The 13581-nt window shown below is 37.9% G+C and overlaps 1 protein-coding gene across 1 annotated transcript in view; it reads right to left on the bottom strand.

The window, feature by feature from the left end:
* ADGRG6 (adhesion G protein-coupled receptor G6) overlaps window positions 1-13581 on the bottom strand; it is a 135755-nt gene that overhangs the window by 16467 nt on the left and 105707 nt on the right. The window contains exons 18-22 of the mRNA XM_079939615.1: window positions 11676-11767; window positions 9716-9843; window positions 8517-8785; window positions 7241-7337; window positions 4847-5130 (exon numbers count right to left, since the gene is read on the bottom strand). Of these exons, the coding sequence (XP_079795741.1) occupies window positions 4847-5130; window positions 7241-7337; window positions 8517-8785; window positions 9716-9843; window positions 11676-11767 (870 nt within the window). The remainder of the gene's footprint in view (window positions 1-4846; window positions 5131-7240; window positions 7338-8516; window positions 8786-9715; window positions 9844-11675; window positions 11768-13581) is intronic.

Here is a 13581-nt window from a genome sequence, read left to right as displayed (position 1 = left end):
CTTGTCAAGAGAGTTAAACCTCTCTCTATATTGGAGAAACCTAATCTAATCAAAAATGTCAAATACTTTTGTACGGTAATGAAAAAAATATACATTCCGAGATACTGTTCATCGTTTGTATACTAAGCAGCAATGTGTACAGGCTGCATCTCAGAGCAATAAATCAATCCTGCAAACACATCAATATTGCCAAGGGACACAGATGCCCAAGAGGACTCTGGCCAAGATCTTCTCAGCAACCAGAGAATTGTCTTTTACTTCTTTAGGACGAATTACATTATATTTCTTGAAGTACAGGCTAATGTTCTCAGGCATGTGAATTATGATGTACTTTCATCAAACATCTGTTCTCTTTTGAATAGCAATTTGTATACCATATAATTTTCTCAAGTTGTATTCTTTAGAAAAAATTAAAATTTCTAATAAAATGATTTGTCACTTTCATCCTGGGAAAGCAGCAAAGGTAGTAAAAGGAGTTAGAAACATAATTGTGCCTCGTTAAGAGAAGGTATGTTTATCTTTTCATCTTAGAATTAAAAATTCAGTGAAATGATTAATATATAACAATCAAATGAAGTAGGTAAGAAAAAAGAACAAAGCAATATACGGTGGAAAATTAGAAAATAATAAACTTGGTTTAAGCCTGGATTCGAGTGACTTCATTTGCTTATTCAAGTAGGTAAAATTTTAGTTAGAGCCACACAGACTATAAGAATTTTATCATATCCAGTTACCATGATTTTTTGGAATTAAATTGTATAATTATAAGTGTACCTAAAAAATAAAAATTCATATAAAAATAAAAATACATATTGGAAATAAACAAAAATAAAACATCTAAAATAAAAATACATATATAAACTTTAACATATAAGCTATACAAATATATGAGTACTGACATAGTTATACATGTATATGTCTTTGTACACACACACATACATACATACATGTATTCCTAAGAATCCTGAAAGATAAAATGGATTTTTAACATCTTTGAAAAAAATCTTTAAAGACATACACAAAAGTGAAAAGAAATCTGTTAGCAAAAGCCACTCCTCTGATACACGTGCCCTGACACCACTGCTCAAACACATCTTGTCCTCACAGGTCCCACCTCTGTAACACTACAGGGTGACTTGTGACCTTGCTGATTTTAAGATGTTCAATTATAAGCCAAATCTGAGAAGATTAAAATTTACTTTGGCATAGTTGTAGGTTTTAGAATATTGCATTACATTATAAACCTTTAGCCATTGCTAATTCTTATAATGACAGGCTTCAGTTCACTACAATATCGCATTAACATGAAGCTTTCTTATCGTAATCACTGCAGAAAAATAAGAGTTTAATGACCAAGCCAATGATAAGTGTTTTGCAGTAGCACACTTTCTAAATTTCTCTTGACTCTGCTCATGTGTCTCTAGCTCCCCCATTCCCACCATAGTCTAAAACACCTTACCTTACCTGGACCATTGCAATAGCCTCTCATCTACAGTCTCTATTGGGCTGCTCTAATCCATTCTCTACATTATATCCAACTTCATCTTTACAAAATGTACATCTGCTCATATCATTCCACAGGCCTAAAACCTTTCAAGGACTTCCAATTGCCCTTATGAAGATCAAAACAGAGAGCCTCCTGGTCTAGCCTTTGCCTCCCTTTTGTGTCACACCCACTGCTCTGTCACTCTCCTGCTCTTTCTGGGTTCTCAGCTTATATGGTCTTTCTTTTAATGCCTTGAGTATGTGCTATAATCACCAACTACAGCAAACTTTTTGCACACGAAGTGCCCTCTACCTGAAACAGTTTCCCTCACTCCTACTCCCACCTTTCACCTAGTTAATTCTTATTGATCCTTCAGATTTCGGCTTAGACATCATGTCTTCTGTCATGTGCACTCTCAACACCACCATGTACACTTTATACAGTGACATATTGGATTAACCTTAGTCTCTCCTACTACAATATAAGCTCCATGAGACAAAGGGATCAGGTCATGTTTTTTTGCTGGAATAAAGAATACTAGAAAGAAGTCGACACAACGTAGTTCGCCTAAGTTCAACATGCATTCACCGAATTGTTTCTTTAAACTGTCTAAGTTCTACATGCTTCTCTTAATAAAGCATATACCTTTAACAACCAAGTCTCTCATGGAAGGTTCTGAAAATGATGCAAATAAAAGCCATTAAATGGCTTTCCATAGTGTCCTCTGAAGCTTTTGTACAAGGCTGGCCAGTAAGGAACTGTTAGACTCATGTGCTCTGTATCACTGTCTTTTAATTTACATTTCCTTTTTAGGAGGTGTTTTTGATATCACTGGATGGGCAGAAATCTGCTCTGAATTTATATCATTTAAAATCAGCCTTAAAAGTCAGTGATTTATGAAGAACACTCACTCTATGATGGTTTACAACATTTTCCCCTCCTGAGAGAAGACCTACGCTGGGAAAAATAAAACACCCCGATTCTCATTAATGGAAACAGAGCTGAACAGACAACTGTAACTGTTGAAGGTTGCTGAAACTGCCAGGAAATTCTAAAAGCAAAAACAAGGTTGGGCTGGCAGATTAATGTGCCTTTCATATACAATCCTGAAATATAAAACCATGGAATTTTCTAAGTTAATGGACATTTTTGTCAATATTTGTCTAGGCACTTTTATGTTGTGTATGATAGAAGAGATTAAAAAGAGGAAAACTCACTTTACAAAGGTGGATCCCAGTGCAGAGGTATTCATATGCTACCTCTTCAGTTTCCAACTTCTGGAGGTGTACTTGAGGCTTATTATTTTATTCACTAAAGATAATGAGCCTACATAGTTCCTCTGTTATGGGAGAATGGATCTGAATAAAATTTGCTCAACTAATTAATGCATATTTATGCTGGAGGAGTCTCAGACTGAATTTAGGCCATCCCCAAAGCCCCTCCCTTCTTCATCCACCAATCCAGTTACTGATTTAACAAATAATTATTGAGCACCTTCTAAGTGACAGGTTTTTCTACAGGAGCTCATGAGCTAGTGGGAAACGTAGGAGGAGAAGCAAAACAGATATGCATGATACAGAGCAGTAAACACTCTCCTGCAGGTAAATACAGACTTTTCTTAGAACACACCTGTTGGGAGCTCCTACCTAGGCATCTCTCCTGGTGAGAAGCACAAACCTGATTTCCACACTTTCCATCCCAGCTCAGATTTGTTCAACTTTAGTCAGGTCTTCCTTTCCTAGACACCTTCAAGTGTGTGACCAGTAGCTTCAGGTAAGCCAGTAATACTGCCCTGCTCAAAAAGATTCCAAACTTTGTCACCTCATTCCTACTGGAGTGTGGGCTTCATGGAGCTTCCAACATTAAGGAGTTTCATCAACAACACAGGGTATATCCAATGTCTTATAGAATGTTATTGAGTTTTCAAAAAAATACTTTATGTTCAATTAAGCTTAAAAGTTAAATTCATCCTAAAAGGGAACCCTCCTATGCTGTTGGTGGGAATGTAAGTTGGTGCAGCCACTATGGAAAACAGTATGGAGGTTCCTCAGAAAACTGAAAATAAAATTACCATATGATCCAGCAATGCCACTCCTGGGCATATACCCGGACAAAACTATAATTCAAGAAGATACATGCACTCCTATGTTCATAGCAGCACTATTCACAATAGCCAAAACATGGAAACAACCTAAATGTCCATCAACAGAGGAATGGATAAAGAAGATGTGGCACATATACACAATGGAATACTACTCAGCCATAAAAAAGAACGAAATAATGCCATTTTTAGCAACATGAATGCAACTAGAGATTATCATACCATGTGAAGTAAGTCAGAAAGAGAAAGACAAAAACCATATGATATCACCTACACGTGGAATTTAAAACACGACACAAATGAACCTACCTACAAAACAGAAACTGACTCACAGACATAGGGATCAGACTTTGGGTTGCCAAAGGGGAGAGTGGGGAGGGAGAGGGATGGACTGGGAATTTGGGGGTGGCAGATGCAAACTATTACATTTAGAATGGATAAATAACAAGGTCCTACTGTATATCCAATCTCTTGGATAAATCATAATGGAAAAGAATATTAGAAAGAAGAATGTCTGTATGTGGATAACTGAGTCACTTTGCTGTGCAGCAGAGATAGGCACAACACTGTAAATCAATTATACTTCAATAAAAAAAATTTTTTTAAAGTTAAATTCATCCTACAGTACACTAGGGTAAGTGTTACGGAATCTGAAGCATGACAGTAAGCTCCTTGAAGGAAGCCTTGTATTTCTGAACAGAGCAAGCCATTTGTTAGATTGTTGAATTGACTGCCATATCTTATGAAGAAATAAGCATTTCTGAACTAGATTGTTGGTATTTTTTCTGAAATCCAAGGAACCAAGGAATCAAAGTGAATTGCTCTGTCCCTGCACAGAGTTTAAAGATTCTTCTGGCCAAGAGCACTACACCCACATGGTTCCATGGAGAACACCAACACTCAGCAAAACTGTAAAGAAAGCAAACTTCATCTGTGCCTCTCTTTACACCTCCCATTGGGCACCTCCTTGCCTATATCCACTCATGCAACAACATATATTTATTGAGCACCTACTATATTCCAGGCATAGTTCTAGGTGCTTGGTATATATATCACTGAAAACAAATAAACAAACTGATGTTCTACCTCTTCTCTCCATTCAAGGTCTTTTTCACGAGTAGCCACCCTGTGCCTGGAACTGTGCTCAGCACTTGGGATAGTGACTTAGAAACTTAGCATGGCATCTGTCCAACAGTGAAGCTCTTTGCAAATATGGTAAAATTAGAAAGGGAAAATGGTGCGGTTACCATTTATCTTACCTTGTAAAGAATTGAAGATGGAGAAAAGGTACATGAAAGGGACATTCAAAGGTCCCCAGGCAAAGAAAGCAAACCCCCACGTCATGCCCAGTAGAAACGTCAGGCTGACCACACTGCGCAGGTTCCTTAGAACCTCCTCGCGTAGCGTCCGGCTGCTCCTTTTGCCATTCCTCCCGCAGATCTGCACCATCACCACAATGAACATGGCGACATTCAGGAAAAACATGAGTCCAAAATACCCGGCACAGGTCACATAAAATATGACAGGATCTTTAATCCAACAGCTTAAAGGAGAAGAGACAAGAAAGAACGAGATTTATCATCACGCCCTGTTTACCTAAGACTCCTCCTGGCTAAGTTTGGGCTTCTGCAGATTTCATAGCTGGGCCTTCCTCAAATGCCTTTAGGAAGTCACTTCATTTTCTTGGGCCTCAGTTTCTTCCTCAATGTTTACATAGATTTGTTTTTGTTTTTTGCTTTGTTTTGGATAGTCATCCTCTTAATAGCTAGTTATTTAAGTCAACAGTTAAGAAAACAAGGTGGTCTCCTGAACTCTGACTTGGCATGAAGACACTCTGTTTGGCTCACCCCAAACCAGTGCGCCTGCACTCCTGAAGGTGGGAAACTTTCTCGGTCTCCATTGTAGTTAAAGGAGGGCCATGTGGACATGGTTCTACAAAATGATAATGGAAGCAGAGTCTGCTAAGGATTTTTTACACCTATTCTTGACAGACTCAGCTGGCAAAGCCCTTATTCCTTCTTTCTGCTTCAAACATGAATGCAAGCTCTGCAGCTGTAGTCATCATCTTATATCGAGGAAAGAAAGGCCAAGAGAGCTGTAGAATTGCTGGTCCTAACATTTTCAGCCACAAAATTAATGCCAGTTGTTGCCTTCTTCCAAATCTTATCATGTCTTATCATGTGAGAAGAGTAACTCCTACTTATTTAAGACACACGTAATTGTGGATTCCATTACTGTGGACAAAATAATTCCTATTAATATAATTGGCTTAGTTGAGGCAAGACCTTATTGTAGAACGCTGATATTCTTATGCTGACACTTCTCATACACAATTAAAAGGCTTACATCAATCATAACATCCTTATGAGATCAGGAAGGATACACTTGATATTCAGAATGATATAGATTGGAAAATAGATGAAAGTAATTTTAAAGGGAACTAAGAGTAAAATTAAAATACTGCAATTTGTGGATGCCCCAGTGCCTAACTAATACTATGGAAGTTCTTAGGTACCAAAAAATATTAGAAGAATTATTTAAGACAATTAAATTAATCTTAAAATTCGAATGTAAGTGGTCATCATTTTGGTTGTGTCTTTCACCGTGGAACACAACCTTCACAAAGGCAAAAGCTGTCTTGAACATCTTTGAGTCCTATAACCTGATTCCTGGCATATAGTAAATGCTCAATTAATGAAAGTTGTTGCTGGCACAACAACTTAATAAGTCGTACTTTAAAGTTCTATAAGAGTTGACTCACATACTTTTTAAGTTCCCTTATTTAGAACATATGTATTGACTTCTACTTTTAATATATCTTATTTTAAAGGTCCCCCAAATGACACTGCTTGTCCCTGGAGCTAATATTTCTTTCCATATGGAAGTTCCCCTAGAATCTGAAATTCCTGACCTAGATCCTTTATTTCCGACTAGTTCTTGTGGAGGCTTTGGACTGCTACTTTGGAAATATAAACGGGAAGGCCAGGAGGAATGGCACAGGATTGGATACTGACTGGATACAAAATTTTTATCCATCCATGAAATGTGCACAGAAATGTGGCATCACAGTCTGGAATAAACTCTTTATTCATTCAGTAATTCATTCAATCAACAAATAATAATATTGAGTACCATGTACTACATAAAATACAAGAGAACTAATTGCCAAAACTGAAGAGTTTAAAAACCTTAGCTTCAGTGATCTCACAGCCTGAAGGGAAATTTCCAAATTATTCAAGATCCACTCTCTCCACTTCCACACAACACTCATATTGGCACTGAATCCTTCACTGTCCGATGCTGCTACTTAACTCTCTCGAAGATGTGTGTGGTTTAAGGAGGTGGGAGTATTACAGAATCTCCTCAGATAGAATAGGTCTTCTGTGTCTAGAAGATAGTATCTTACACTTCTTCTGAATTCCCCCCGATGAGAAAGCACAACATTAATATGGAAAAGCAGCTCACACAGTTCAGAGCATTCAACTGAATTCATCTGTGGTGTAGCAGAGACCTTGGCAAAGACATGCAAGTACACTTTAACCTTCCAAAATAGAAGCTCACTCACTATTGGGATGGAAACTCACACTACACTTCAGCAAACAGAGGATATATACTCATCACAAATAAATTCCCAACAAGCTTTTATTACTTACAATTCATCACCTTGTTCTTTTCCATAACTCTCTTTTCCATAAACTTCATTTTGGTTTCTGCTTGCTAGAACAATGGACACAACTAAGGCAGGCAGACCTGTTATAACAAGACCATGATAGAAACAACTTTTCTGAAGCATCTGTAGACTGCTTTATAAGACTGATAATGGCAAGGGGAAAAAAAGAAAGAAAACACTGCATATCATAGAATCAAATTTCTTAGAACAGGCAACTTGGTTAAAAACAACAATAAAATCCCTTTTGTGGTGTGAAACATCCAACTTTAATTAGAAACAATCTAAACCTACTCTTAAATGACAGATATTTAAATATTCTGTTTGCTTACTGGTACCCACTAGAGCACCAGGACCTGATTTATACTGTATGCTGCACCAGAAAATGTAGTGTCATTAATGACACCTGTCAGACTGCCTGAGTTCAGGTAAGAAGGTAACTACAGCTTCATTTTGCCCCTTTCTATAGAAAGAAAAGTCTTTAGAAAAAGTTGGGGGGAAAACAATGGGGACATAAAGTCTTTATAGTCTTTTCTCTCAGGAGGACCAATATAGTATTTCCATGTATATTTCAGTGGGGAAACGCTACACCACCTGAATTCCCTGAAAGGTGCTTTTGTTGTCTCCTAAGGTGGTACTAAACACCTTGGAAACATCTCATTTCTACATGGCTATCTGAAAAAGAGATTTGTGAGAAAGCTCGAAAATGCCTGGCCCAATACAAAACCCAGATAAAGGAGCCCAATTAGAAGACTGCAAACAGGCTAACACAGCTGTCCATGTGTGGCTGAGGAATCATGGTAAGAAGCTCAAAGCAAGAATTCTGTCAGTATTCTGGTTGCACACACAAAAATAACCTTCTTGCTCAGGTTTCCAAGACATGGGCATGTGTTTAGGGCGAGTGGAGTTAGGAGTCTGAGCTGGCCTTTCTATTTTGAAATATAATAGAAATGCACCACTGTCTGCCAGCTGCCTCTTCAGACTTGCGTGGGCTGGCTCTGGACACAGGAAATAAGGTGGTGGTGACTCAGGAGAGCAAGGGTTTTTTTCCCTTTACTCCTGACTTTAGTGAGGAATGTTGAACAGTTTTTAAAAACACTGTTCTGAGGAAGCCCCTTCCTTAGGTTATGTATATCACATCCACATCATTCACAATTTTGAAGTTTCTTTTAGCAGTGCTATTCTTTCAAAATAGGATTTTCCTATGAGAACCTAGTGATTTCCATGATAGACAAAAAGAAAACAAAATTTAGGAGGCTTACCCCAGCCAATGATGCAGAATTTCAGTATGTATCGGCGAATGTAAGTGTTAAATACTTTAACCAGAGCAATGTACATATGAATTGCTTCTAGCCCCATCCACGTAAAGGTAGCTAGAAGGAAGAAATGCAGCAGGGCTGCAATGGCCGTGCAAAGTCCATCCACATGAAACGAGGTGATCCAGCCATCCAGGAGGAAGAGGAGATTCAGGAACAGCAGGGCTGTACTCAGATTCATCAAGATTTTGGAGGGATAATCCCTTCGTAATTTTCTTATAAAGGACAAAAGAAAGATATATGAGAATAATATTGTAAATAAATCTTCTAAGCACAGGCAGTAAATTCGTATCTTATACAGCTCTGCAATAGCCTAGGTAGTACCATCTTTATGACATGGTTCCACTAGGAGGAGGGCTAAAGATATAGGAGTATTTAGCAAATTATAAAGACTTTTTTAAACACTAATTTTATTTCAAAACTGTTTCCAAAATTTCTGCTTGGTTACAACAGATTGATTTTTTTTGTTTTGTTTTGTTTTGTTTTTGCGGTACGCGGGCCTTTCAGTGTTGTGGTCTCTCCCGTTGCAGAGCACAGGCTCCGGATGCGCAGGCTCAGCGGCCATGGCTCACGGGCCCAGCTGCTCCGCGGCATGTGGGATCTTCCTGGACCGGGGCACGAAGCCGTGTCCCCTGCATTGGCAGGCGAACTCTCAACCACTGCGCCACCAGGGAAGCCCAGACTGATTTTTTTAATCCAGGAAAAATTTTAGATTTACAAAAAATGATATCTTTGTTGAAAAGCAATTTCCCTAAAATTTGTTGAAGTTTCTTGATTTTTAATAAGGTCAGGATCCTTTTTTTAAAAAAATTTCCTGTTTCAAAACCAATTTTATAAGATTTGTGAAGCAAATGTTTTCATCTTTTACCATGTAAAAAGCATTTCATACAATTGTTATTTACTTAGATGCTAATCATCTCTAACAGGCTTAAATACATTTTAAATAGAAATATAGTAACTATAACTTAAGATTCTAAAGGTGGGAAATTCGTGATATATCTTACAAGAAATCTGAACATTAAAACTGAACCACTGTGCGTGATTCACAAAGTGTATATGTGTTTTTAAAAGCTGAGGCAATTCTCTTATTCACATTCTGGGACAGTTAGCTCTGGACTTGGCAGACAGAAAAAACAAATACTTACTCAAAAGCAACATATGTCAGGAGGGTAGCTGCTGAAAAAATAGCAGATATTCCACACCCAATATTGGTAATGAAGGTGAGAACTTTAGTGTTTTTTGAATCCAACTGTGAGGCAGTTCCTTGAAGGTCCTACCAAAAACATGAGAAGCAGTTGTAAGAATCTCTCTTTTCATGAAAAAGGCGTTTTGTTGTATTAGAAAGGTCACTGATGGCCCTTAGAATCTCAGCTCAATCTTAGGGGCTAAAAACAACAGTGTAAATCAGGACATGCGTACCTCGTTTTATTGTGCTTCCCTTCACTGTACTTCGCAGATACTGCATTTTTTACAAACTGAAGGTTTGTGGCAACTCTGAGTCAAGCCATTTTTCTAACAGCATCTGCTCACTTTGGGTCTCTGTGTCATACTTTGGTAATTTTCACAATATTTCAAACTTTTTATTATTATTATATTTGTTATGGTGACCTGTGATCAGTGACCTTTGATGTTACTGCTATGATTCACTGAAGCTCAGATGATGGTTAGCATTTTTTAGAGCAATAAAAATTTTTTAATTAAGGTATCTACATTGCTTTTTTAGAGATAATTGCTATTGCACATTAACAGACTATAGTATAGTATAAACATACTTTTATATGCACTGGGAAACCCCAAAATTCGTGTGACTCATTTTCTCTCAATATTTGCTTTATTGCAGTGGTCTGGAACTGAACCCACAAAAAAATCTTTGAGATATGCCTGTACTGGAATTTCCGTTTATCGCACTCTTGTGGATCACTCCGTGAAACAAAAATGTAGCATTATTTGAGAGAGTTGCACATTTTTTTTTTTATCATTACCCTGTTACCCAAGCTCTTTGCACGTCAGTATAACTAGAAGAGCAAAACCACTGGGGCCCTAACAAACTGGAGAGGAGGTCATTGTCATGCATAATAAACGACCAGACCCTTCCTATCGTTTGCAAGGCTAGGGACACAAGTGAAAATGGAGGCCACCATGGCCCCGTGACCAAGCCTTTAGGTGGGCCCTGGGTTCTTTGATTGGTAGGGAGGGGCTCAGCCGAGACAGCCAGAGGCTGGCGCTGGTGTGTGGCTGCCCAGTCAGAGAAGAGTGCTGAGGTTCTTACTTACTGTGGTCATTTCAGAGCTAGGTATGTATCAGGTGGGGTGGTCTCTGTTTTTTCTTTATTTTATTTTTTTTCATAAATGAGAAGCCACCAAGAGTTTGGGGGTCATAGTTTTTTGATACCTATAGACCTGAAAGGGTGCCACTTAAAAGTGTTAGGGGTGGTTGTGAGGGGAAAAAGTCAACATTTTCTAACATGTGAATACGAAGCCTTAATTTTAATTTCACTGTGCAGAGGGAGGCAGACTTGCAAAGTCCAGGCCTGGTAGGAAAATCTTTCTTTTCTTCCTTAAATGTAGAATTGGGTTAGGGATAAATCTTGAATGAAGACCAACCACGCAAGCCTTGGTTGGAGGAGAAAGGCATCTCCATTATGCAGATGTTTGAAAACGGAGCCTTCTTGGAGAAGGGACATATTCCAAAAGGAATATCTGGTTTAAACTTTTAGGTCTTAAACTACGAAAAAAAGTTTGTGTTATAAGTTTTCATTCTATAATGTTAACTTTCTTTGCTTTTCACCAAAATGTCAATAAAATCTGCTCCTGAAACAAAGACCTCCAGGAAGTGGTATCTGTATGAGTGTACGTGTGTGAACTCATGAGACGGGGCTCAGTTCCAGGTTTGGCTGAGGCAGGGAGGAGCTGGTAACAGGTTCCCTGTAACACCAAGAAATGCACAAAGTGATGGAATTCAGTGGGCGCAGAGACTCAGGTCAGAGAGGACCGTCCCTATCCTCCTCTCCCGGGAATCCCTGAAAACACTGGGAGGAAGTGGGACTCCCACAGCACACGGGATGGGGTTTGAGTCAGTGCCACTTGACTCACTGGTAGCTTTTACCCCGACCAACATTTCGGTTACTCCAGGATTTGACGAGGTCAGAGAAATATCTTGGGAACCTCCAAAGGGCTTGTCATCGCCTCTTGAAAAACCTACGGCTCCCATTTAGATGAGGCAGTATACTTGCAAGTCACAATTAAAGCCACAATTTAAAATGTAAATTGAAAAAAATAATGCTGTTCACGGTTATACATTTACACACAGTTCTCATGCTGTTTTATACTTTTAGAGAATGAAGAATATGAAAATATTGATTCCTCTGATTTAGCCAACATGAGAATGTACTAATGTTAAAAATATGAAAATCAGCTTTACTACAAATAAATGTAGCAGAGGATATGAAATTTTTCATACATTTGTAGATTAGAAGATATAATTATGAATCTGGGGTATGTTTTCAAATTTCTCATATGGTGAATGTGTCATGGGGCAAGGTAGACTCTGGGAATATCTTACACAAGTGAATACAGAGTTTATACATCAAGAAAGACTCTTAACAAGGTTGTGGTGGTCTGGAAAGGCTGAAAGGATATGGGCACATCACCAGAAAAGATAAATTCTGGGAAGTTTTTCTTCCAGAAGTTTAGAATCTTATAAAAGCAGCCGCAGTGGAAAATGGAAAAATAGCACTGAGAAATGCACCTATCCATATACATGTAAAACTAATTATTTAATCAAATGACAACAGAAAGAGTAATATATAATTACAAACTCATAACAACATTTGAACAATATTTGGAAAAACTAACCATTCAAAGTAACAGGAAGCCAAACCTTGGTTACTTATAGGTCATCTCTGAATAGTGACTGTGTTACTGTTATCTATTTATCTAATATTAGACTTACGACACACATAATCATGCTCAAACACACATGCAGTTGAAATAATTCAATGAATTACGCTAAAGCTTACATACCTGAAAGATTAATATGCAAAACAAGCGTTTTATGAAAGAATGATGCTGTCACTTTTCAGGAAAAAGAGAATATGGAAGAAAACTGAGGGTTTTATTTTTAATTACTTAGGGAAAACATGCTATAGTTTAACTGTTCATTTTCATGGTCTGGCAGTAAATGAAAACATTTATATTTTGGGAAAGTTAAGCTGTTTCTTATGACTGTCCTCTTTATTTTTTTTACTGTTTTTTTTTCCCCAGCTTTATTGATATATAATTGGTAAAGAAACAATTGCACATAATTAATGTATACAATTTGGTGAGTTTGAACTTATGTATACACTTGTGTTAACATCATCACAATCCAGGTAATAACTATATCCATCGCCTCCACAAGTTTCTTGTGTTCCTTTTTCATTTGCTTTTGTTTCTGAGGTAAGAACACTTAACGTGAAATCTACCCTCCTAACAAATTTTTAAGTCTACAATACCGTATTATTAACTATTTTATATAGCAGATCTCTGGAACTTACTCCCCTTGTGTAACTGTAACTTTATATACTCATTAAACAACTCCCCATATATCCCTCCCCCCATCCCCTGGTAACCATCGTTCTATTGTCTACTTCTATACCTTTGACTATTTTAAATGCCTCAAATAAGAGGAATCACGCAGTATTTGTATGACTGTCCTCTTTTTAAATGACTTGGTCTTATCCCTCAGAGCTTTAAGTACTGGATTGTCAGGAAAATTACAACGTGCACGGTTGCTATATGACAATGGCCATTTACATAGGCCAGGTAGATCCATGAGCCAATCACTGCATCCCACAGTTCCTCGCTGCTTCCTTCCAGTCCCACAGGAAGTAGCTGTAAGATTTAAGGGACGGGATAAACATATCTTGATGTCTGTGATTCGAATTCGAAAAACTTTATTGCCTCGGTACACATTACTCCCATCTCCAACTAAAAAATAAACTTGGTTTGATCCCGCTTATGGAAACTATACA

This window comes from Stenella coeruleoalba (genome assembly GCF_951394435.1).
Source record: "Stenella coeruleoalba genome assembly, chromosome: 12".
NCBI classification, from domain to species: Eukaryota; Metazoa; Chordata; class Mammalia; order Artiodactyla; family Delphinidae; genus Stenella; species Stenella coeruleoalba.
This window is presented reverse-complemented; position numbering and strand designations above follow the sequence as displayed.